Below are 25,026 nucleotides of genomic sequence, written 5' to 3'. Positions count from 1 at the left end.
GGGGGGGGGGGGGGTACAGGCTTCACCTAGGTCTCAGCAGGGCTCTGGTTGCTCATCCCAGGGTGTTGGGGTCCCACGGGACTCAGGTGTCCAGAGGAAAGACTGGGAAGCCTGGGGGGTCTCCAAGGTAAGTGACAATAGGGCATCTGATGAGCCAGACCAGGTCAAGAGCATGCCCTCATGCCCACATCAAATTGAAGGATCACTTACCAGACATCCTCCAGGGACCATGGGAGCAGGGCAGAGCCCAGGTGATAGGAGCCAGTGTGGGCAGTGGAGAGCCTCCTGGGGTTGGGGTTACTTCAGACCAGTGAGCTGGGGAGAGGCTCGCCACAGTGGGGGATGGCGGGCCTGGTGCAGATGTGCAGAGTGCGTCCTCCCTGCCAAAGTCAGGGTCAGACCAGCCCTCTGCTGCCCTCTAGCCCAGTGGTCCCACTTGGAAGATGGGGAAATGGAGGCCCAGAAGGGCAGCACTAGCCTGAAGTCACACAGCTGACTCTTGAATGTGTTTCTAGGGATGAGAGATGGTGCCAGCCTCCTGGCCTGGCAGCACTTCCCTGACCTTTCCCCAAATCATACTGCGCATTGCCCACACACACCCCATGGGCAGGTGGCTCATTCTCCCAACTTGTCCACCCCTGTGACCTCCATGGTCTGCCGCTGCCTCCCAGAAATAGGTCAGCGTGCACCGCAGCAGCCATGGGGAACAATGGCCCTTTCTTTTTTCCTCCAAGGAGCCGAGTAAGCCCCATCAGGCCAAACATCTTAATGTGATAAAAACCACCCAGTAAAGGCTGGCGGGGGGAGGGGGGAGAAGGAGACTCAAGGGAGTCCTGCTGGTTGGAGAACTCACAGCCTACCTGCCCAGGAGCTCTGGCCCCCTGAGGACCTGCAGGACCACAGGACAGTTGTCCTGTTGGGTGGACAGGAGTGTGTAGGGCTCAGGACCTGCATCTCTCTGGCCAGCCATCAGTCAGACACCAACCAGACACTCAGCAGTATCTCCTGGGCCATCCCACGTCCCCTTGTCCTATCAGGCCCTGCCTGAGTTCCAGCCCCTCCTCCTCTTCCTGCAGACCAGGATCCCACAACGGGACAGCAAGTCCTGTCTACTGCTGTCCCCCTGCATTAGGCAGATCAGCTGGGCCTGAACATGGAGTCTGAGAAGGGAGGCCTGAGCCCACCACCACTGGGAGGGACTGGCAGCACCTGCTTCCAGCTCTGGCAGTCCCTTCTCCACATCTATAATCACTTAAGCACTGGAGGCTCCCATCCCCGTCCTCAGTATCCACCCTCCTCCTCCTTACCCACTGCCCTCTGCCACTCACCCAAGCCCACTGCCCCCATTGCTCCTCGCAGAGTCCCATCCACCCCACATGGTGCTGAGATCAGCCAGTGGACCGCAGTGGAGTTTTCTGCCATCTTCAAGCATTAGCCTGTGCAGATGCTGGAGGTTGTCCAGGCCCAGAGGGAGTGGCCCCTGAGGACCTGAGACATTGGCTAACACACGTGGTCCTTGGTGTTCTTAACTGTAGCCTTAGGCCACATGTTCAAAATAATGGTACCCCTTTCTGCCTCCCAGAGCCCAGCATCTGAGTCTTCAGCCACCAGGCACAGGGCTAGTGACCCCAGCCTTGAAGACGAGGTGCCAGGTGAGGCCCTGCCAGGCTGAATTGCATAGAGTGGTAGGGTCTCTGAGGGAGGGTGACTCGGGGCCTTGGATACCCCCAGCTTGAACATACCCAGCTCCTTCCAAGGCCACCCAGCCCCCGCTGGCTTCCAACCTCACTGGCTTTTGGCAAATCCCACTCCGCCAGGTCCTGAGAACAGAGGCACTGCTGCCGGATGGAGCAAACTCAAAGGCGCTTTAGAAACCCAGCAGCCCACCCAGGCCCTGGTCCGCTCGTGGTGGATGAGGGAGGTGGCCCCTCTTCCCCTGGGAGCAGACTGAGGGCACAGCTTACCCCTGGGGGCTGGGGCACAGGAATTTGTTCATCCTTATCTGGATGTATTTAGGGCTCCTAGGATGTGACCAGAAAACCAAGTGGGGCGTCGTGGCCGTCCAGACTGGAAATCTGTGTCGGCTGGGGGTGGGGGTGGGGGGTAGCACCATAGACAAGGAGTGAATGCAGATTGGCGGCCACAGCTGTGTCCCCGTCCAGCCCCGCCTGTGGGCCTGGCAGGTGGGTGGGCGGGCTCTCCTCTGATGGATGCGTACCCCTCCCAGGGACCTGGCCGGTGGGTGGGCGGGCTCTGCTCTGATGGATGCGTACCCCCTCCCAGGGACCTGACAGGTGGGGGCCATCCTTATCGAGGAGCTGGGCCCCAGGTCCCACCAGTATCAGCTCTTTTGTTTACGTGGCCTATGGGTTCTGGGGTCATGTCCTCGTGGGCAGGTCCTAGTGCAAATCTCCAGTGAGGTTACCTGATTCATTTGCACAGACGATGAGACCCACCTAAGGCAGAACATTGCCCTGCTTTGCGCTAACTGCCAGGGAGCTCAGGGATACATGGCCACTCAGAGTCTTGCTCATCCTGGGAACCTGCTCTGCAGACCACAGCTTGGCCCTCTGAGCATTTCCCATTGTTGTAGAAAGCGGAAGGTGCACAGTCCCCTTCTGCTTCCAGACATCTGGAGTCAACAGGAGCACCCCCTCCCCCACACAACCATCCTTCCAAGACTCAGAGTCGGCCCCAAGGACAGGGCACACCTTCCAGAATCACAGCAGATTCCACTTGCATGGAAATTGGGTCTGGGTGCACAGTCCCCTTCTGCTTCCAGACATCTGGAGTCAACAGGAGCACCCCCTCCCCCACACAACCATCCTTCCAAGACTCAGAGTCGGTCCCAAGGACAGGGCACACCTTCCAGAATCACAGCAGATTCCACTTGCATGGAAATTGGGTCTTCACATCAAGGCATCGATGCCACTTTGGTCATCAGGCCATTTACTCATCCATCAGTTTACTCAACAGATATGTACTGAGCACCTACTATGTGTCAGAGAACTGAAGTGAGAGGAGGCAGGAGCAGTGGCTGCCTGCTGGTGAGGTTGCAGACAGTTCACACAGAATCATGGCAGTGACGATGCAAAGTACATATCGGATACAGTTGTGAATGGGCTCTACATGCTGCATCTAACTGCGCCCTCACCATACCCCCATTTTACAGACAGGACTGGAGAGGTGAGCCCAAGCCCAGGCTTTCCATTGTGCAATCAAGGGCTGCCCCAAGGGAAGCGGCAGTCTGTGTCCAGATCCCCAGGCTGGACCAGGAGTCTCCAGCCTGCCATAGCCTACCCCATCCCTGCCTTGATGGCTGCTGACCAACCCTCTTTCCATTGTGCAATCAAGGGCTGCCCCAAGGGAAGCGGCAGTCTGTGTCCAGATCCCCAGGCTGGGCCAGGAGTCTCCAGCCTGCCATAGCCTACCCCATCCCTGCCTTGATGGCTGCTGACCAACCCAGCCCTTAAAATGCACCAGTTCCACTCCCTTCCCCACTGGCCCTGGCCCAGGGCCTGAGACATTTTAACAGCACCAGGAAAGAAGGTCTCTTCAGAGTCCATGTCCACAGCATGGGTTCTAGGTCAGGGAGGAGCCCAGGAAGCAGGGAGATGGGCTCCCTCATAGGCAGAGGGGAGAGAGAAGATAAGAAATGAAGTACAGGGAAGAGCAGTGAATTGGAAGGGGTCCCAAACCCGGTGTGGTCGAGGAGGCCTTCATGGCAGAGGTGCTGCTCCCTAAGCCACTCCATGAGTTTGGACTTTGGCCAAGAGGAAAGCAGCAAGAGAGTGGTCAAGGTCTTGCTTTAGGAGGCCAGCTGTGGCCAGCAGGTTGGAGGGAGGACAAGTGGCTGGAGGCTGACAAGACGAGGGGCCTGAGCTAGAGGTGAGGGCCTGAGTATGGGTCATGTGGGGATGCACAGGGGCCACCTCTGCCATGCCTCAGGTGGCTGAGCTGCCTCACTCTGCTGGCTCCACCTCACAGGGGCCCATGGCGGGCAGAGAAACTCAGACAGGACCCATCTCTGGCAGGAAGCCTGTGGCTGGACAGGATGCCACTTCCCATGCCAGGGACTGAGGAGAGGGCAGATCATGAGCCCAGAGTGGGACTTGCTAGGTTCGAGGGCCCAGTGGCACCCACACGCTCCAGGCCCACCTCCTCCCTGCGCTCCAGGAAGCACTCTGGCCTGCCTTCCTCACTGCAGCATCTGCACCCAAAGAGAAGGTTGGGCTGCTGAAGGGGACCGGCGGCCTGATGCCTCCCCCTCTCTCCCCCGCAGGGAACATCATCGGCTCAGGCATCTTCATCTCACCCAAGGGTGTCCTGGAGCACTCGGGCTCTGTGGGTCTGGCCCTGTTCGTCTGGGTCCTGGGTGGGGGCGTGACTGCTCTGGGCTCCCTCTGCTATGCAGAGCTGGGAGTTGCCATCCCCAAGTCCGGTGGGGACTATGCCTACGTCACAGAGATCTTCGGAGGCCTGGCTGGGTGAGTGTGGGGTGCTGGCGGGGTTGGGGGTCAGCCTCTTTGGAACAGGATGGCCAGTCGGGCCCTGGGCCTTGGTTTCCTCTTCCGCTTCCCACATCACAGGGAGGCCATGGGGTGGATGGAGAGAAGGGAGTGGGAGTGTTGGGCAGCTTTCCAAGGCCAGGGTGGACGGCACCAATGCCCATCCCACTGTGCTGGTGTCTGGGGGACACTCTAGCTAGCCCCTTGACCTCTCTGTGTCTCCTTTTAAACAGAGCTCCCTCCGAGTCCCACTTCCCCACCTGGTTGCTTATGGAGCAGGGAGGCTCTTACTATCAGAAACCACTAGATAATGTTAGTACCCAGGCAAGGAGGGGCCTTGATTTTAGTAAACCCGTGCGCTGTGTGGGGAGAGGGGAGCGAGGCATGATATTCTCACACGCCCTGCAAAAGTTCCCCTGAAACAGCTCCCTGACTTCCTTTATTCACCAACGAACAATTGCTGAGCATACTGTGAGCCAAGGGCTGGGGATGCAGTTATAAGTCCCTGTCCTAAGTTGCTCACAGAGCAGAGGGGAAATAGCCCTTCAAATGTGATTAAGACCTAGAGGATCCTTCCTTTGAGGGTGTCTACAAGAGGCAGCAGCCACGTGGCAAAGAGAACAGGGTACACATCCCCTAAGGAAGGCTCCCAGGAAAAACCATGTTTGCACTGTGGCTTAGAAGAAGGGTAGGATTTTTCTCAGCCCTTCCAGCCAGGGAGAAGGACATCTCAGGCAGGAGGGAGCATGTACCGAGAGCGTAGGGGCCCAAGCAAGCATGGTTTGTGTGCTGTGGCTGGAGGTAAGGTCAGGTTCACAGCAGGCCAGTTGTCCAGCTGAGTCATGCCAAGGGCCCCAAAGGTGCAAGCAGATTCCAGAATCACTTAGGAGCCTAATTTGGGAAGATGTGGTAGCCAGTGTGGCCAGAAGTGCGTACAGTGGGAGGCTTTGAGAGGCTTCATAGATGGTCCCTGGGACAGGGCAGGAGAGATTTCGGGGTGGGGTGAGGGGAGAAGTGCGTACAGTGCGAGGCTTTGAGAGGCTTCATAGATGGTCCCTGGGACAGGGCAGGAGAGATTTCGGGGTGGGGATTGCCGCATTGGTGAGGTCTGTGGCACGTCCCAGGAGATGCTCAGTCATGTCTTAGGTGAAGGGCCTAAAGCTCAGAGGAAAAGTCTAGACTGAAGTGTACAAAGTTTGGTTCTGAGGGACGTGGGCTGGGGTCCCTTAATTGGGCAGCGTGGATGGGGCCCTGTCAGGGCATGCACACCCCTGTGGGTGTGTTCTTGGGTGCTCTCCTCTGGGCAGAGGGTCCTCAAGGGGGCTAGGACCCAAGAAAGCATAAGACTCATGCTGTGGGCTGAAAAAACACTCTGGGGGAAGGTGGGAGGGAGAAGAGGGCCCACGACCCTGCCCCACAGGTGCCCAACATGGAGGGGTTGGCAGAGGGGAGCTCCCAGCAGGGGAGGAGGGCCACAGAGCTGGAATGTCTCAGATTCCAAGGGGGAAGGTTGTGTAAAGGTGGGGGTAGGACATACGGCTACAGAGCAAAGTGAGGATTAAGAGGAACCCACCAAACTTGGTGACACAGAGGTGGCTGGGGTCCCTGGATGAGGCAGTCTCCATCCTTGAGGGCTGGCCAAGGGCTAGGATCACCCCCAGGGGCAGACCCTCCCCTGGATACAGGCAGAGTCCCTGGGAACAAGTCAGACCTCATAGCCTTGAGCACAGAGCCCACCCCCACATAGGCATCCTGCAGAGGCAAGATTCGGGCAGGAGGGGCTAAATCACTCCCCAGCCACAGCCAGGGCCCTCTGCAAGTTCCAGTCCCTGTACAACAAAGGTCTCCCTCAGGGGGACCACAGCTGAGTCACCATTGTCAGCCACAGGGATCTGCTGAAAGCCATGGCCGAAGCTGTGACTGCAGGTCCAGGACAGCTCACCCTGGCTCAGGAAACAACCTGTGGCCGGGGCAGCTAGGTGGTCATTAGAAAGGTGTTTGGTTCCCACGTCTTTCCCAGCACCTGCCCTATGGTGGCCCCACTGATGTTTAAGTACATTTAATGCCTTCTCTGTTCAAACAGTTGATAAATACAGCAGTGAGGCCTCAACGAGGTCAGCCCTGCTCCCCGACCACGCCGGCCTCTGGCAGCCTGGCCAGCCCTTGGGTGCCAGGCCCAGGTGCAGCCCCGCTCCACACAGCTGGGCCAGGTGCACCAGAAGGGGTATGGAGATGCCCGTGCCACTCCAGGTCTCACTCATTCCAGCTTCCTGCTGCTCTGGAGCGCCGTCCTCATCATGTACCCCACCAGCCTGGCTGTCATCTCCATGACCTTCTCCAACTACGTGCTGCAGCCTGTGTTCCCCAACTGCATGCCCCCTGCCACTGCTTCCCGAGTACTCTCCATGGCCTGCCTGAGTGAGTGCCCACTTGCGTTCCAGGTGGCCTCTGTCCCCAGAGCAGCCGACTGCCCATGTGGGAGGGCACAGCAGCGGGACTCCCAGCTGCAGCCCCTGAGACAGAGGCCTCAGGGGCTGGGGTTCTTGCACTCCAGCTGCAGCAGGGGATGCCAGTCTCCTGCCATCTGGGCTGGACTTGGCTGCGGCCCACTGTGAGGGGTCTCAGCATGAGGCCCCTGCGCTGCCTCTCCTCCCCAGTGCTCCTGACGTGGGTGAACAGCTCCAGTGTGCGCTGGGCCACGCGCATCCAGGACGTCTTCACAGGAGGGAAGCTTCTGGCCCTGTCGCTCATCATTGGCGTGGGCTTTGTCCAGATTTTCCAAGGTAGGGCTGGGGTGGGGGTGTGGGCAGGGCTGGGGAGACAGCGCTGACCCCTGATTTCTGGACCCCCAGGACACTTCGAGGAGCTGAGGCCCAGCAATGCCTTCGCCTTCTGGATGATGCCCTCGGTGGGTCACCTGGCCCTGGCCTTCCTCCAGGGTTCCTTTGCCTTCAGTGGCTGGAACTTCCTCAACTATGTCACCGAGGAACTGGTTGACCCTCGAAAGTGAGTGGGGCCCCCAGCCAGGCACTGAGAAGGGTGGGGGCCTGCCGGTGGGCGAGGCAGCCTCTCTGCACAGACCTCCTCCCACCTGTGGCTCAGACTGGTCATCCGCTGACCACACCTGCTGCCCCACGGGAACGGCTCTGGAAAGAAAGCAGGGACACTTGCGTCCTAGCCCGGCCCTGTTCTGCATGGCTGTGGGTGGTCAGGGCCCCTCACTGGCCCTCAGAAAGACTGGGTATCATCGTCCTGCTGTAAACAGATGCAGTGATGTGCTGCTGGCCAAAAATTATACATGAGCACACAATGTGGTCCCTACAAATGAGGCCAGTGACGCTCAGCCAGAGCCCCCAACAGTGAACAGTCGTAGCTGAGAGGGCAGGACTGAAGGAGAGTCCCAAGGGAGACCCTAGACCTACGGGCTGGGCTCTGAGGGCACTTTGGGGGCTTTCCAGGCTGGTTTTGGCTGTGCACAGTTTTCTCTTTATGTACAGATATTAGGCCCTCTCCTCAGGATACGATTCGGCCCCGTCTCCACCTGCCCTACCTTCTATCGGCCTGTGCCAGGTGGAGAATGGGGGCAGGGGGGGCAGACAGCAGTGTCCCCATGTCCTGGGCAGCAGTGCTCCTCCCTTCCCCAGCCCAGTGTCCCCAGCAGACGCAGGAGATGGAGACTCAAAGCTGTTTCTGTTGCTGGGCCCCATCCCCACCTCCTGAGGGTGAGACGCTGACACGCTCCACTGACTGCCCCCAGGAACCTACCTCGTGCCATCTTCATCTCTATCCCACTGGTGACCTTCGTGTACACCTTCACCAACATCGCCTACTTCACTGCCATGTCCCCCCAGGAGCTGCTGTCCTCTAACGCAGTGGCCGTGGTGAGTGGGGCCCCTGCTCAGTCCCTGGCTCCTGCCCCAGCCCGTACCCCAGCCTCACGCACAGCTTCTCTTCTGTGCCCACTCAGACCTTCGGGGAGAAGCTGCTGGGCTACTTTTCTTGGGTCATGCCCGTCTCCGTGGCACTTTCCACTTTCGGAGGGATCAATGGCTACCTGTTCACCTCCTCCAGGTGACTGGACTGGGGAGACGGTGGTGGTGGTGAGGCAAGGCAGGTGCCCTGGTGTGCATGAGCCGTGCAGGGGGACAGGAAGGGAAACACTGCCAGGTGGAGGAGTCCACCTGAAGCTAGCATGATGATCCCACCAGTGACAAATGTCTGATCCCAACTCAGAGGTAAAGAAAGAGGGAGACGGGCTAGGTGAAGAGAGGGGCTGTCCAGTGGGGCTGCTGCGGCCTGGAGCAGCCAGTGACAAATGTCTGATCCCAACTCAGAGGTAAAGAAAACAAGAGGGAGACGGGCTAGGTGAAGAGAGGGGCTGTCCAGTGGGGCTGCTGCGGCCTGGAGCAGGAGGTTAGAGGTGACAGCTCAAGAGGGACATCAGGTCCAGGGCTGAGGTCCAAGATCTGGCTGGTGGAGAGGCCCCAAGGCTGGGCTCATGGCCCCCACCCATCTCTGTCTCCACCCCGCAGGCTGTGCTTCTCTGGAGCCCGAGAGGGGCACCTGCCCAGCCTGCTGGCCATGATCCACGTCAGACACTGCACCCCTATTCCTGCCCTCCTTGTCTGCGTAAGTTGGGGGACCCAGGCCAGGCAGGGCATGGAGTCAGGACCACTCAGCAATGTGGGACTTACTGGTTAATGGCAGGGATGAGCCCCTGGCCATGGCGGGCAGCCCACAGGGGATGTGGGAAGGGGCCGGGGCTCACCTGACCTCCCAACCTGAGCGGGCAGGCCCAGAGCAGCCTGCAGGGATGACAGGAGGCAGGTGGGAGGCCAGCTGTCAGCCCCAGGTCCTCTCCCAGTGTGGGGCCACAGCAGTCATCATGCTCGTGGGAGACACATACACGCTCATCAACTACGTGTCCTTCATCAACTACCTCTGCTATGGCGTCACCATCCTGGGGCTGCTCGTGCTGCGCTGGAGGCGGCCGGCACTCCACAGGCCCATCAAGGTGAGCCAAGGTGCCAGAACCTGTCAGAGCCAACCCTGCAGTCGTTGTGGGCACCAGGGGCAGGTGATGACAGTGGTGGCAATCCCAGCTTTGGCTGCAAGCTGGGCCCTGCTCAGAGCTTCCTATGCACTGACATATTGACCCCTTGTAACAACCGCATGAGGATGGCACTCTTAATACCCCCACTTTACAGATGAGGAAAACGGGGCTCTGGAACCTGCTCGAGGTCACACAGGCTGCCAGTAACAGAGTCAGGATTCCATGAGTCCACACAAAAACAGAAGTCTGAGCTAAAAGAAAAGCCCCTCATTTGCATATTATCCTATTTGCATAAATCCTTAAGTGCTCAGTGCCTGAAATGGGAAACACCCCAAAATAATTGACCTCCACCAAGTGAAGCAACAAGTCTGCACACACTGCTGGGTGGAGCTCAGAGCTGCTGAAACTTTGACAAATCCTCAAAGATTTGGCCAACTGGCCAACCCATGAATTGGCTTCCAGCACACTGGGCTGCTGCCAGAAGGGGCCCCTCAGTCCCCAGCTCCCAGGAAGGGAGAAAAGCTTCTAAGACCCCCAGGGTGGTGGGGCCAAAGCCGGGGGCCCTGCACCATCAGCACTTAGGTTTGCTCTCCCCCAGGTGAACCTTCTCATCCCCATCACCTATTTGGTCTTCTGGGCGTTCTTGCTGGTCTTCAGCTTCATCTCAGAGCCCATGGTCTGTGGGGTGGGCGTCATCATCATCCTCACAGGGGTGCCTATTTTCTTCCTGGGAGTGTTCTGGAGAAGCAAACCAAAGTGTGTGCACAGACTCACAGGTGAGCCGGGCAGCTTCCTGAGGTGGCTGGGGTCTGGAGATGGGGCCTTCCTAGAGGCTCGCCCCAGAGCTAAGTCTCCCAGCAGCTGCGGTAGTAACACGGGGCCCATCCACCACCTATTGTCTCCCCAAGATGTGGCCCAAGTGTCCAGAGCCCACCTGCAGAGAGGGCAGCTCCCTGAAGACCCCTGCCCAAGGGAGGTGTCCAGAGATGAGGTTGCACCTGTCCCAAGGGATCAGGCCCCATGGTCCATCTGTCTATCCATCTGTCCTCAGAATCAATGACACATTGGGGCCAGGAGCTGTGTTTCGTGGTTTACCCCCAGGACTGCCCCGAGGACGACAATGGCCCCTGCCAGCCCTCCCCACTGCTGGCCACAAACAAGCCCTTGAAGACACAATGAGACATTTGTAGAGACTGAAGCAGCTGTTTCTGTTTACATGTTGTTTATTGAGGAGGTGTTTTTGCAAAAGTTTTTTTTTCTTCCTGGAAAAAAAAAGATACGACTTTTAGAGGCCTGTTGTAAGGGAGCCCTGAAGATGTGACTGGGTTTCCTGTCGTAGCACTGCCCTGCTAGCTTTTCCTGAAAAGGCCTATAAATAAACAGGGCTGGTGGTTCACATGTGCTCAGGCGAGTCCCTGGTGGGCACAGACTGCGTCCAATGATGGCATACCTCAGCAGGGGCACACATGTCGCTGGCCAGGAAGGTGCCATGGCAGGCTCTGGAGGAGGCTCTTGGTATTGGGGGCTTTGCTGTTGACCCAGACACTCCCTCACCTGGGGCTGGTACCGTGGAGCCCAGAGCCACCCTGCCCCAAAGGGACATGGAGGATGGGGAAGAGACTCAGTCTGCCCACCACCCAGGCCCCTCAATGCCAGCCTGAGCTCAGCCACCCAGGAGTGCCTGGGGATTCTGTGCCAGGATTGTCTTTCTTCCCATAGATTGCCACCAAGTGAATGTCATGACTTCAGGACCCACAGCCTCACCCTGGTTTCTGAGGCCCTGGGATAGGCTGGGATGGATTTGGCCACTGTCAGTTGGTGCCTCAGCCTCTGTCCCTTAAGAAAGCAGAGCAGTTCATCAAGGGGACCTCAGTGCCTGCAAGCTACCCCATGGGCTTCCTCTACCCGTCCCAGTGCCCATATTCCCAGCCCTGCTATGGTGCCCAGGAGATTGACCCCTCAGCCAGAGGGCAAAGAGCACAGCCTGGCAAGGCCCATGCTGCCACCACAGGCATGAGGATGGGGCAGAAGCCTCCTTGCCCAGCTCCGCCAGGGGCCCTGCTGGGAAGGACAGGAGGAAGGCTCATTGCCAACAGAGCAATCATCATGGACAAGGTCCAGCGTCCCCCTGGCCCTGTTCAGTCCTCACTGCGGCTCCCAGCACAGCTCTGGCAGGCAGCTGGTGCCACCACCAGGAGAATGAAGCAAGAAGCCACAGAAAACAGAGCCCTGTCCTGGACCCCCGCTTTTCTGGAAATGCATCCCCAGAATAGAGTGGGGGAGACTCGAGTGAGACCCCAGAGTGCTTGTGTATATTGGGACCCCACAGAGGGTCTCATCACTCCACCCTCTTCCCTGTTCACCGCCCTGCAGCCCCCACCTGCTTTGCCCACCCAGGGGTGGGGGCAAGTGAGGCAGCCAGCTGGCTGAGGGCCCAGTCCCTCCACTGGGGCTGCCTGGGGGGGCCTCTCCAAAAGAAAGGACGCGGAGGCAGGGTAGAAATGACTGTGTATTCCCTGGTTACAAAGCGGGGCTGTGGCAGTCACCAGTGTGTCCGGTGGGTCAGCAGACCAGCAGGGCCTCATCATCACTGGCCTCCAACGTTGGGGAGCAGGGTGGCAGGGGGCAGACCCCCAGTGGCTCTGGCGAGTGGGCGCCTAGGTTGCTGCTGGCAGTGGGGGCCTGGGGCTGGGGGGCGTGGACTGAGCAGGGCTCCCGAGGCAGGTCTGCAGGAGCTGGGCTGTCCACAAGCGTGTCCCTGCTGGCCTTTTGGTCCTTGTCCAGGGGCCTGCACTCTGGGTCTCGCAGGCCAGAAGGCAGGGGTGGCACTGAAGATCCCACATCTGGTGCATGGCTGAGGACACTGGGAGGCCTGTCCCCAGCCTCCATGGGGCTGCCTATGTCTGTAAGGGGGGCCGGGAGTTCCGGGATGCCCCCTGGTGCAGGCTGGAGGAGCCCATCACCCAGCACCGTCTGTGAGGTGCGCGCGGCAGTTAGCAGTGGGATCTGGCCTCGAGGTGCCCGCGGCCGGTGAAAGAGCCGGTTCCAGAGGCGACCGAGGCGGCGGCGGGAGGGCCCCCGGCGGGAGGCATGCCTGCGCATCTGTCGCCGCATGGCTGTGCGAAGGTTCTGTAGCACCGAGGCCTGAAGGGTGGGGCAGCGGCTGAGGGGGCAGCCAGGCCACTCAGGGGCAGAGGTCAGCACACCCCCAAGGGACCCGAGACCCTAAAGGACCAATTTGTCCCACCCACCTGGCCGTGGCCCCCAGGTCACCCTGCCCAGACTTCCCCTCTCCTTCCTTTGACCCCTGAACCAGACCAGCCCACACGCTGTCCCACCTGGCCCCTTGGCTCCCTGTCACGGGCATTCTCTGAGGTCCGGCCAGAAGCCTGAGGCCTGTGGGGTCTCATGCCTTCTGGGGCTCACCTGGGACGCGCTGTAGACAGGAAAGTCCTCCACGGGTGGGATGAGGCCCTGTGCAATGAGCTGACCGTAGGACGGGGGTGCCTCCCTCCGCACAAACTCAGCCTCCAGGCGCGTCATCTGGGTCTCGAAGGCCCTGAAAGCGGTGGGCAGAAGGGCAGCATGGCAGGGCTGGTGGGGACCCACACAGCAAAGGACTGGAGGACCCTGCCCCTCCATGCAGACATGGTCAGATGGCTAGACCCCAGTATGTGCAAGAGCAGTCCACACATGGATGGTCCAAGCCCCAGTTTGTAAACCCACAGCTGCACAGAGAGCAAGCCTGAGGCCTTTCCTCAGGGAGGTGAAGAGACCGAGGCTCCAGGCCTGCACTGCACCCCCAGGCCCCGGCCATGGTATGGCGCCCACCTGTACTCCTGCGTGCGCAGGGAGTAGAGCTTGAAGGCACAGCCCAGGGCGATGACAAGCAGCAGGCCACACACCAGGCTGCCGATGAGGGCAGCGGTGATGACCTTGCGGGGCACCGCAGCCAGGCAGCCATGCTCGTCGCTGCCATCCTGGCAGTCCTCCTGGCCGTCACAGCGCCACGTCTCAAAGATGCACAGGTTGGTGCCACAGTGGAAAGTGCCGGGCTGGCAGGAGAAGCAGTTCTTCTCGTCGGCGCCATCAGGGCAGCTTTTCTGGTTGTTGCAGCGGTCGGCAGGCGCATAGCACAGGCCGCTGCCCCCCTCGCAGGGGTACTGGTCGGGCGGGCAGGCCGGGCAGCCCTGCTCATCTCGGCCGCTGGCGCAGTGCCACCAGCCATCGCAGCGCTGTGGCTCTGAGAAGCACCCCTGGTCACCCGTGTCGCCCCCGTCCCCCTCGCTGCTACTCCCACATGGCTGCTCCCAAGGGAGGCAATAGCCCTTCACCTGGTAGGTGGCGTTGAAGCCATGGCCAGCACTGCGGGCACGGGCATGGTAGGCCACGGTGAGGCGGCCCTGGGCGGCCTCGAGGCTCACAGGCCGGTGGTTGCTGCGGTAGGAAAGTGTCTGCAGCAGGCGGTCCCCGCGCTCGCCCAGGCCCTCGTACACCTGCACATAGTCGTCATAGCCCAGCCGCAGCTCCAGCTGCAGCAGCACGCGCCGCGGGTCCTGTGTGTCCACCAGCCACGTGCAGTGAAGGTCCGAGGGCCCGCGGGCTGCACCAAACAGGTCTGGGGAGGCGAAGGAGCCATAGAAGCTGCCCAGCCGCCGGCCACACGCCAGGTCAGGGCAGCCGGCCTCATCGGAGCCGTCACCGCAGTCCTGTGTGCCGTCACAGCGCCGCTCCACCGGCAGGCAGCGCGTGGAGCGTGCCCCGCTGCATGGGAAAGTGCCCCCGGGGCACAGGCTGCCTGGGGGCTCGGAGGCGGGTGCAGAGCAGTTGCCCTCATCCGAGCCATCCCCACACTCGTCCACAGTGTTGCACTGCCATGGTCCCGGCAGGCACTTGCCATTGTCACAGCGGAACTCGTCCGCCTGGCAGGATACCTGGCCCAGCTTCCCTGTGGGGTAAGGAAGTAGCAGGAGGCAGTCAGGGGAGAGCAGAGCCACCCTCCATCACGGGGGCCTGGAGTCAGGAGCAGGCAGGTGGCTCCCCCACCCCTGCTGGGCCTCTGCAGGGCTTGGGAAAAGGCAGCACCAAAGAGAAGGGGCCCTCGCCTCTCTGTGGCCACCTCGAATGCCAGGGTAGGCTCAGACCCTGACCTGAGCCTGGGGTAAGGGGCGAGTTCCCTCCCCAGCCAAGCCTGTGGCGTGGGGTCAGTGACCTCAAGAAGTTCCGAGGCATCCTGAGGCAGCAGCATGACCAGTCCCATCATGTCCTAAGATTGACAGGGCTGGTCAGGGAGAGCCTGCAGGGAGCCCAGGTGCAGGCACTGAATGCTCCCTGGTGTCCCTGCCCCACCCTGCGGCCAGTATCACCTCGAATGTAGGAGAGACGGAAGCCCTGGGCCTGGCCCGAGCTGGAGGCGTCTGAGTGGAAGAAGATCCAGACGTGGTCGCGGGCAGAGATGAAGGCGGGCGGGATGGCAGAGCCACACAGCCGGAAGGCCTCCTGGCGGGGCGGGGCCGCTGGGCCCAGCAGGAGCCAGTCCAAGGAGCACTGATGAGACTCCTCCACGTCAAAGTTGCGGAAGCTGCGGGGGCGGAGAGGACCGCGGCTGTGGTGGGCAGGCAGGGGCCCATGGCCAAGGATCAGCAGAGAGTGATCAGGCTGGAGCTCACGGCAAGGATGGCCAGCCCCGCCCCCACTCGCCTCCCAAACTGCGTGACTCCTCCACTCCCAGCCACCCTGTCCCTTCCCAGGGGTCCGAGGGTGGCTCCATAAAGAATCATGACACCTGTGGACAGCATCTGTCACGTTCAGCTCTGTGGCCGCTCCCTTCCCTCCCTCCTCAGTGCACACACAGCACCTCCAGCCCAAAGTCAAAGTGTAGGGGGAGTCAGGAGCCCCATGACACTCTCCTCTGAAGGACAGAGGCCCTTGGGACAGAGGCCCAGACTCCTCCCACACTGGGTCTGCTGGGACAGACCCAGCACAGATCCCCAGGCCTGGGCACTGAGGGTGAGGTCATGACCATGGGCTGGCTGAGACTGCAGCTGGGTGACAACCTGTCACCTGGGAGAAACACTGGGCCTGGACCCCCAGGCCCAGAGCCATGCCCTGTGGCCATGGGGAAACTGAGGCACAGAGACCAGGACAGAACCTGCTCATGCCATCACATCCCTGTGCTTTGGAGCTGCGGAGTAACTTGAGGTGGAGAGGTCTTCTGTGCTTTGGCATTTATGAGAAATAGGGCAGACGGAAGTCACAGTAATTTCCTGCGTAGTTTGGAAATCAAAACGTCCCCATGACTACTCCAGGCCAGGGGTTCCAGTCCCTCAGCGCCACTATCTGGTTGCTTCACCCAATTTCCCTCTGCAGGTCCCTGCAGCTTGAGCACTCAGGCCCCTACCTGGTTCCTGCCCTTGCTGAGACTGCCCCAAGTCCCACTGGGGAAACCCTGCTCTGGGCTTGGTGCCAGCCTGGCCTCAAGCCACCCCTGCTGGACAGAGAGGGCACCTCTGCCACAGCAGATCATGCCCACCAGTTCCCAGGACTCCCTTCCTGGCAGGGCTGAGGTGACTGACAGCCTCCACGCCCCATGAAAAAGTCTCAGGGCACCCAGCCATGGAGGCCCTCAGAGACCCAGGGAGCTGGGCATGCTCATATGCCCACGCCTGCTCACATGCACTCACATGTGCACACACATACTTACAGCTCACACATGGTCACGTGTCCTCTCACACATGCACACGCTCACACACGTACACACCCAAGCTTGTGCCCTCCACACCTGCTCAGACACACACACACTCACTCAACCCAGCATGTGTAGGCCCACATCTATTTCCTCTGATACCTCTAGGCCCCCCTCACCTGATGGTGATCATGTCCCCACGGTCGCCCTGGATGTACCAGCTGCAGTTGGTGCCCGGCGGGTAATTGAGGGGCCAGGCCGGGCTGTAGATGACACCACGCCGTTCTGTGTGCTGCTCCAGCTTTCCGCTGCAGGCGGCTGTCGCAAGAGGAGACTGAGAAATGCCAGCTCCACCTTTCAGTGAGAAGCGGGTTAGGGGAAAGGGGGTGTGAGCCCCCATGGCTTGAGCATAGGCCTCCCCCAGGATGAGATCAAGTCCAGCCAAGTGTGGTCATGGCCAAGGGCAAGGCTACAAACTCAAGACTTCACAGAAGAGGTATGTATGGGGAGGTCAAAGAAGACTCACCTGAACTCAAAGCAGCTGTAGCCCCAACCCTACAAAGTGTGCTAGAGCCTAGGTACTGTCCCCCCACCTCCAACAGGGCTGAGATCGAGCCCACCAACAACTCCCCTTGGCAACCAGCCACTCCAAGGTGCAACATCGTGGCCTCAGGGCCTCAGCTTAGTGGGGAATTCTGCACCCCCAGGCCTGTCAGGCCTGCACAGGCCATCCCACTACAGTCCCCGGCTTTGCCCTCCCTGAAGCATACCAAATGCAGACCTCAGCCTTTGCTCACTCAACATGTATTTACTGAGCATCTACTATGCACCAAGCACAAATGATAGGCATGCCAAATAGGACAGGCAAAAGCCCAGCTCTGGAGAACTCCCAGGCTGGGGGTGAGAGCAGACAGACTCTACGGAGAAGCCCTGGGTGGAGTGAAGATTGAAAAACAGGCCTGAAGGGATGCAGCAATGTCCAGATGGGGCTGGAAGCACAGGCTGGGCCTCAGCATACCTTGTGTGGAATTTGGGTTTTATCCTGAATACATACAAGTGGGAAGCCTCTGGAGATAGATGTTGTAACCAGACGAGGAGACCAAGGCTCAGAAGAGAGTGACTTGCCCAGGGCTGCACAGCCAGTGAGTGGCAGGGTCAGGATTCACCCCACCCTCTGGTGGGCTCAGCCTCTCACTGCCGGCCCTGAGCCACCAATCATGTAGAGTGCTGACTGTATGCCGCGTCAGGGATGAAAGCAGGTGAGGAGCCCCACCACACCCTGCCCCACGGGCCTCACTTTAACCAATCCATTATCCCACCTTCTGCTTCCCAGCTGAGCCTGCCCAGCCTGAGGCTCCAGACTGGCTGTGGCAGTGGCGAGCCTTCCCAGGACCAGGCAGTGGGCCCCTACACTTGGCCGCAGCCGCGTCATTGCCCTCTCAACCCTGCACCATGCTGGTTCATCTGATCCTCACAACCGACTGTGACAAAAGCAAGGCCCATTTTACAGATGGAGAGACCAAGGCTCAGAGTTCTGACCCTTTTGCCAAGCCCAGGGACACTGCCTCCTCAACCTCCCATGCTAGACCTGGTGCCCTGGAAGCAGCGTTCTCTCTGGCTATAAGCAAGAATCTCTGGGACCTTAAATGGTGCAGCTGCAGAAAGAGGGAAAGCCCTCTGGCCACCTCCCATGCTCTTAGGACAAGGACACAATTCATTGCAGTGGCCCCAGCCACTTCCCTGCCCACTCCTTCTGCCTCATACCTCCCAGAACCCCCTTGGTCCCACACCTCCCAGAGCCCCTTGCTTGGGAGGGAGACTTTGCTGTTGCTGGTCCCTGGCAGGAGCTCTCCCCACCCTCTTGACCCGTGCACTGACTCCCACTCAGCATCAGTCAGCTCTCAGCTCTGTGTCCCTTCTTGGGGAAGCCCTCCCCAGGCTACCCCAGCAGAGCTCGGGCCCTCTACCTGTCCACTCTCCCCAGCCTCTGCAATTTCCCTTTTGTTCCTGGGATTGCCTGATGAAAGTCTCCCACGAGAAGGCAGGGGCCATAATGGCTCTGGCCCAACACCGTTTCCCCAGGATCCTACACGGTGCCCAACACACAGTAGGTGCTCAATAAATGTGGATCACTGAGAGTACTGGTCAGTCCAAGTACCTGCTGAGCACCTAGAAGCATGAGCAGCAGGTGGAACCCCTTCCAATGGGGACTGCCATGACTGTAGAGGTCCAGGTGACCTGACACTGTGTCTAACGAGGAGTCGGTAACCCCCACCAACAACTTACGAGAGCATCAAAGGACTAGAGCAAAAACACCTTCTCTTGGCCCTAAAGCACAGCTGGCCACTATGGGGTCACCATCGGAGCCTCAACAATCCCGGGTCAGCGGGGTACAAGCCAGCACCTCACCACCTGGTACTCACACGTGGCCCCGGGAGGCAGCCTCCCTGAGCCTCAGTTTTCTCACCTGGAAAATGGGAGCAATGCACTCTGCTCCCAGCCACAGAGGGTAAGGAGGAAACAAATGGATTGGGGTCTCAGGGGTACACCCAAACATACAAAGTGCCCCAGCCACAGTCAGGTTCCCTCTGACAGGTGAAGCCACCAGCCATGTGGACCTCACAGAGACCCTGGGTGCTAACCTGGGATACCTGGGAGGTGTGGGGTTACAAAACCCAGAAGAGGTATCTCTCCCAGAGGGTGCTGGGTGGGAGGTTCCTGGATAGGGAGGGCCTAGCAAGGCTGGGGACACATCTTGCTCCCACATTGAGTCTCTAAAGCACATGTTAAGCTGAAGCATCAGGCCTCTGAGTCATCCAAGGATGGGAACCATGCCTTGTTCACCTGTACCCTCAGCCCCGAGGACAGGGCCTGGGGAAGGACAGGGTCCAGTCTCTCCCTACTCCGGCCCCAGAGGTCTTCCCAAGGGGACGCAGATAGGCCTGCCTGTTGTGTCAGGGCACTTGGAGGCCAAGTGTCTCACCTACACTAGTCAAGGGAGACCCAGACCCTCATGCCAGGTGTCGCCTGCCACCTTTCTGTCTTTCGCCCACCCTGGTCAGAATACTTCTCCCTCCTAGGCCTAAGTCTGGCCATTTTTTAGGCGTTGGGAGGCTCCTGACTGGACAACTACCAGCCCAGATCTGCCTCTCAACAGAGCCCTGACAACACATCCCCACAAAGAGCCTCACCCTAGAGGGCCCCCCAGGGCTACCCCAAAAGTTACCACATGAGGGGTAACAACAGCACTTGGTTAACTGTTTTCTCCAAAGGGGGCCACAGAGACCATGGTTTCTGCCGCCATGAGCCCGCCATCAGGCAAGAAAGTGTGTATGGAGCAGGAGGGGGGCTGGGGTCTGTGCAGGGCGCTGGCAGCTCCCATCAGGGGCTCTTGACTGGACACTGCTTGGCCGTGGGTCTGGAGGGTGCCACCAGCTCAGACAGCCAGCCTCCAGCTCTCTCTGTGACAGCAGGCCTCACCCCAGTACACCACCCCAGTGCCTAGGCACAGACGGGGAAAGGGCTTCATGAATCCAGTCCTAGGGCCCACACTGCCAGCCACACTGTTCTGCCCTGGCCCTCAGCTTATCCATCCATAAAATGGAGTCAGTGGGCATTGCTTGTCTCCGAGGGATGGTTGGGAAATTTGAGCAAAGCAGCAGTCTCTAGCCAGACATTCAGGTGACATGGGAGTGGGGGGTATACCAATGGGGCAGGGGGATCTCTAGGAATTCCCCGTGGGAGGTAGGGGTTATGATAGGGTAACAGTGGGCAGGCAGTGAGGAAACATGGGAGGACTGTGTTTCGGGAGATACTGACAAAGAGAGAGGGTTTGGGGGGCTGTTTAGGGGCAGTCAGAGAGGTCTGTCTGGGCTTTAACTGAAGGTGGCCTGCCTTCACTGGCAGAAGATTCCCTTGGTCCTTGGGGCCAAGGTGGCTTCCTCAAGTAGGCGAGGGATGACTGGGCACTTTTAGGCCAGCGTCCTCCTTTCCTTGTCCCAAGAGTCGTCAAGTACTCCTGAGAGGACATGAGCAAGGCCTTATGAAGCACATCTTGTGGATCCAATTTCCAGAGGCGAGCAATGCTCTGGACAACTGGCCCGGTGTAACCCGACCACCGGGAGCTGGGAACCCCTCCCCGGCACTTGGGGAAGTTGCCAGGTGAGTGGAGAACATGAAGACCCTGCCCAGGTTTACCCCTGGGGCCACAGTGGCCATGTGGTGGAGCCCAGAGATGTGCGGGATGGGGGATGCAGGAGATGGGTCACCTGACCCCGTCAGTGACTGACACACCTGGTGCAGGACCAGGGCTTAGGAGTAAAACACCTGTGAGGTTCTCAGCAGTAATGGAGTTGTGGTGGGAGGGGGCACCTTGGGCAGCCAGCAGCTGATCAGCTGTGCTAGAGGAGTCAGAGCTGGACTCCAGGAGAGCTAGGGCCTCAGTCTGCCACTTACGGCCACACATGCTCTGCCGGCACCTTGGGCAGCCAGCAGCTGATCAGCTGTGCTAGAGGAGTCAGAGCTGGACTCCAGGAAAGCTAGGGCCTCAGTCTGCCACTTACGGCCACACATGCTCTGCATGCCGAGGGCACCAAGCACAGACACCTTGGTGTGAACAGCAGCCCCTGGAGTTGGGCAACCNGAGGTAGGGGTTATGATAGGGTAACAGTGGGCAGGCAGTGAGGAAACATGGGAGGACTGTGTTTCGGGAGATACTGACAAAGAGAGAGGGTTTGGGGGGCTGTTTAGGGGCAGTCAGAGAGGTCTGTCTGGGCTTTAACTGAAGGTGGCCTGCCTTCACTGGCAGAAGATTCCCTTGGTCCTTGGGGCCAAGGTGGCTTCCTCAAGTAGGCGAGGGATGACTGGGCACTTTTAGGCCAGCGTCCTCCTTTCCTTGTCCCAAGAGTCGTCAAGTACTCCTGAGAGGACATGAGCAAGGCCTTATGAAGCACATCTTGTGGATCCAATTTCCAGAGGCGAGCAATGCTCTGGACAACTGGCCCGGTGTAACCCGACCACCGGGAGCTGGGAACCCCTCCCCGGCACTTGGGGAAGTTGCCAGGTGAGTGGAGAACATGAAGACCCTGCCCAGGTTTACCCCTGGGGCCACAGTGGCCATGTGGTGGAGCCCAGAGATGTGCGGGATGGGGGATGCAGGAGATGGGTCACCTGACCCCGTCAGTGACTGACACACCTGGTGCAGGACCAGGGCTTAGGAGTAAAACACCTGTGAGGTTCTCAGCAGTAATGGAGTTGTGGTGGGAGGGGGCACCTTGGGCAGCCAGCAGCTGATCAGCTGTGCTAGAGGAGTCAGAGCTGGACTCCAGGAGAGCTAGGGCCTCAGTCTGCCACTTACGGCCACACATGCTCTGCCTGCCGAGGGCACCAAGCACAGACACCTTGGTGTGAACAGCAGCCCCTGGAGTTGGGCAACCCTGCTGGGGCCTGAAGTCTTGACAGCTAAGGACAACTAAACACGAAGACCTGAGCAGGTGTGTTTCTCTCTCTAGCTCTACGAGTGGACCTTGTTCCTGGAGCATCACTTTGCTAAACCTGGAGTAAATGCATGTGACAGATATGTTTGGGGTGACATGCCCACCCACCACACCAGCAGGAGGGCTGGCCTGGGGCTCACATTTGTAAGACGTGACAGCCCCATGCTCCCTTGCCCCCCTCCCCAACTATGGCCACAGACACCTGACCCAGGCTGGGCCAGTCAGTCTTTTCCTGAAAGTTAGGATAGGAAACTGGGGGGCCAGGATGCCAGGCAGGACTGGGGCTAAGTCAGCAGAGGAGGGCCAGGCTGCAGAGAGCATGGAGCCAGGTACAGAGAGAATTGGCAGGGACACAGAGGCCAAGATGGGCTGGTGAGAGTAACTTCTGTAGACCCTAGTCTGTCAGCAGCCAGCAGGGGCCCCTCTTCCTGAGAGCTCTGGCTCCTAACACCTGAGCCAGCCTTGTGGGTTTCTGCAGCAAGCAGGGCCCTGAGCAGAACTAGAAATGCCAGGTACCTCTTGCCCCACCATGCAGCACAGCAGACAACAAAGTCAGAGGTCCTCCAGACTGCGGACTGCACATTCTCCCTGAGTACACCTTGACCTAATGTTTTTAATGTCGATACTTGTGTTTTTTTTAATACTTTTTTAGGGTTTGCAGAAGATGGCGGTATATAGGCTGAATTAGTAAGAGGTTTACTGGGGTTTATCAATTATAGAAAAAGAGGCCCTTCTCAGAATTCTCCTGGTGGCACCGAGGGCCACAGGGGCCTGGACTTATCCATTCACCAACCCCTGGCAGCCCCTTCAGCAATGGAGGACGGAGGGACTGGGCCACTCCTCCTGCTCCTGAGTCTTTGCTGTGCTCTGCACTAGGCCAGAGCCCCAAGATGGCCAGGGGATGGACGGACCCACACGGACAGGCAGGAGGCAGGGCGGTGCTGACTGTGTTTCCTTAGAGTCTGTGTACTGTTGGCCAACGGTGTTTTGGACGATAGTGTTCAGCTGTCTCCCGAAGTCAGCTTGTCCCGTACTCACCCTTCATGTGCAGCCCAGCCGATCTACAGCTGTGCCCTACTCTCCTTCCTGTCTAACTCTCACCTACCAAGCCAGGACTTCCCCTGCCTCTAGCATCCCAGGACCAGGTCCAGGTCCAGGCAACTGGAGATCACCCCTAGAGCCCAAGGTTTGAGGTAGATCCTATTATATCACCCATTTTACAAAAGAAGAAACTGAGGCTCAAAGAAGTTTAAGCTTGCCCAAGGCCAAATAGCTCCTCTGTGATACAGAAAAGATGCACAGGGAACCGTCTTCAGACAAGAGGCCAGGTGGCCTCAGGGTGGAGCCAGGACCCAGAAGGCCTGTCCTCAGAGGTCACTAACCGAGAAGTGCCAGAAGGATGGGAGGAAGGAGAGAAGTGGCTTACTTACCTAAGGCGGGAACTGCGCTGCTGAGCCTCCCCGTGAGAAAGATGTTCACTGTGGAGACAAAAACAAGGGGGTGATGGCTCTTGGGGTCCCAGGCGCCTTGCTGGTCAGTGGGGGTGATGGCTCTTGGGGTCCCAGGCGCCTTGCTGGGGAACAGGACAACACAGCTGAACTCAAAGTTGGACCCTTCATCTTACAGGGCAAGGCCCAGAGCACCACCCCAGAGACCCTGCCTCCCACCCCTGGTCCTGCTGGGATGGGCAGAGGTAAGGACCCCAGAAAGTCTCAGGACCACCACGGCATGCCCACAGTTGAGAGAGCAGCAGGAAAGCCTGGCTGCATCACACCAGGTCACATCGCTTCTGCCACTCCCCGTGCCTGGAAAGTCTGTTCCCTGTCAGGCTTACAACCACCCATCAGAGAGGGGCCCTGGCTCAGCCCAGGTGGGGGCCCTGACTGTCAAGAGAGCTTCTACCACTCCCTCAGGGGGGCTTTGCAGCCACCTGGTCCACCCAGCAGCAAGGGAGGGAGGGGAAGCAGTTCCGATTATCCCCATTGTACAGGGAGATACAGCCAGCCAGGTGATGGTACCACCCACCTCACTGTGCCAGGCTGACCTTGAGAAGGGAGGCAATGAACTCTTCTGCTGCCCCCTCCAGTACCCACCTCCATGGGGTCTGTCCTCTGCTTTCACTACTGCTCTGCCTCAAGGGTTATGGGCCCAGAAGGAGGATATGGGTAGAGTGGGAGGGCAAACCACACTTCCTGGGGTTTAGGATACCCCTCCCCCACATCAAGGACGCTAAAGGAAGCAGGGAGCATCTCTGGAGGGTCAGCTCCCACCTGGGGGGTAAGCAGGGGCAGCTTCCCCACCCCCACGACGCCAGGCTTTGCTGGGCAGAGCCACGCCACATCTCCTAAGCAGGGAGGGCTGGGGGAAGCCCAGGGCCCGTCCCCCCTGCCCTGCTCACCAGGAAAGCCCAGCACCCAGCAGCTCAGAGCCCAGAGCACATGAGAACCCCCAGATCGGGGGATGGGAGCCCTAGGAGTTACATTCCACCGGTTATTGAGACCAGATCGCACAGCTGGAGCGGGGGGCCTTCCCCCAGACTTGGAGCTCCCTGACTCGTGGGGGGCAGAGGAGGCTACAGCTTTTTTACTTTGTCATTTCAGTGGCTGCAGCAAACCTGTCAGGCTACAGATCCCTCATGGTGACATCACAGGGTGTCCCCTAATAACCCCTCGCTCTTCTAATGGCCTCCCTCCTTCATCATGGTAAATAAAGGAGCCATGTGGGTGGAGGATTTAACTCCTTCCTTCCTCTTCCCCACGCAGGGCTCCGGAAAGGCGGACAGAAAAACTCCTGGGCAGGGCCGGAGCCCCTCCCGCCCAGGTGCCAGCCTGGACAGGTCTCTCGGCCCTCCCCAAACACACCACCCCGGGCCGAACAGGCCTGCCTCGCTGGGTCTGGGAAGACACAAAGGGAAAGCAGGAGTCGTTCTCGCCGCCGCCTCCTCCCCAGGCATCCTCCTCTGTTCGGCATCCTCGGTCCCGTCCGCAGCTAACACCCGCCCCCGCCCCAACTCTGGGCAGGAAACTGTTCCATCTTCAGGGGACAGCCGGCCTGGCCTTTGTCCGCAGCTCCGAGGCCCCATCGCCTCCAGACTAAGCGCGGGCCGGCCGGGCGGAAAGCCGCTGCCTGCCACCCCCGCGCCTGCAGGAACGGGTCGCCGGCGCGCCGCTCACCCCGGGCTCGGAGGCGCTATTCCGAGCCGGGCGGGAGCCGGGGCTCCGCGGCCACAGCCTCCCTCCCAGGCCTAAGACCCCAGCAGGCCGGGGTGCTGGGGAGCTCGCCCTC

The 25,026-nt window shown here is 59.6% G+C and overlaps 2 protein-coding genes across 2 annotated transcripts in view; one reads left to right on the top strand and one right to left on the bottom strand.

Moving 5' to 3' along the window:
- SLC7A10 (solute carrier family 7 (neutral amino acid transporter light chain, asc system), member 10) overlaps nucleotides 1–10,957 on the top strand; it is a 16,876-nt gene extending 5,919 nt beyond the window's left edge. Inside the window, exons 2-11 of the mRNA XM_008583019.1 lie at nucleotides 4,283–4,487; nucleotides 6,775–6,926; nucleotides 7,166–7,291; nucleotides 7,361–7,514; nucleotides 8,266–8,389; nucleotides 8,476–8,579; nucleotides 9,041–9,137; nucleotides 9,373–9,522; nucleotides 10,160–10,337; nucleotides 10,613–10,957. Coding sequence (XP_008581241.1) covers nucleotides 4,283–4,487; nucleotides 6,775–6,926; nucleotides 7,166–7,291; nucleotides 7,361–7,514; nucleotides 8,266–8,389; nucleotides 8,476–8,579; nucleotides 9,041–9,137; nucleotides 9,373–9,522; nucleotides 10,160–10,337; nucleotides 10,613–10,740 — 1,418 coding nt within the window. The 3' untranslated portion in view covers nucleotides 10,741–10,957. The remainder of the gene's footprint in view (nucleotides 1–4,282; nucleotides 4,488–6,774; nucleotides 6,927–7,165; nucleotides 7,292–7,360; nucleotides 7,515–8,265; nucleotides 8,390–8,475; nucleotides 8,580–9,040; nucleotides 9,138–9,372; nucleotides 9,523–10,159; nucleotides 10,338–10,612) is intronic.
- Nucleotides 10,958–12,052: 1,095 nt separating this feature from the next.
- Nucleotides 12,053–23,214, bottom strand: LRP3 (low density lipoprotein receptor-related protein 3). Its single transcript, XM_008583017.1, has 6 exons — nucleotides 23,172–23,214; nucleotides 16,426–16,564; nucleotides 14,928–15,142; nucleotides 13,393–14,509; nucleotides 12,988–13,120; nucleotides 12,053–12,705 (listed from the first exon to the last, which is right to left on the bottom strand). The coding sequence occupies exons 2-6, from the start codon at nucleotides 16,437–16,439 to the stop codon at nucleotides 12,124–12,126; spliced, it is 2,061 nt and encodes a 686-aa protein (XP_008581239.1). The 5' UTR covers nucleotides 16,440–16,564; nucleotides 23,172–23,214; the 3' UTR covers nucleotides 12,053–12,123.
- Nucleotides 23,215–25,026: the final 1,812 nt, after the last annotated feature.

Source organism: Galeopterus variegatus, unplaced genomic scaffold (genome assembly GCF_000696425.1).
Source record: "Galeopterus variegatus unplaced genomic scaffold, G_variegatus-3.0.2 Scaffold2795, whole genome shotgun sequence".
NCBI lineage: Eukaryota > Metazoa > Chordata > Mammalia > Dermoptera > Cynocephalidae > Galeopterus > Galeopterus variegatus.
This window is presented reverse-complemented; position numbering and strand designations above follow the sequence as displayed.

Bases quoted from the DNA above. Each gene is read 5' to 3' on its own strand.
- LRP3 (XM_008583017.1), bottom strand. The intron at 14,510-14,927 runs GTGATACTGGCC...CTTACCCCACAG, and splicing joins CCGTCTCTCCTACATTCGAG to GGAAGCTGGGCCAGGTATCC. The intron at 12,706-12,987 runs GTGAGCCCCAGA...CCCACCCTTCAG, and splicing joins CTGTCTACAGCGCGTCCCAG to GCCTCGGTGCTACAGAACCT.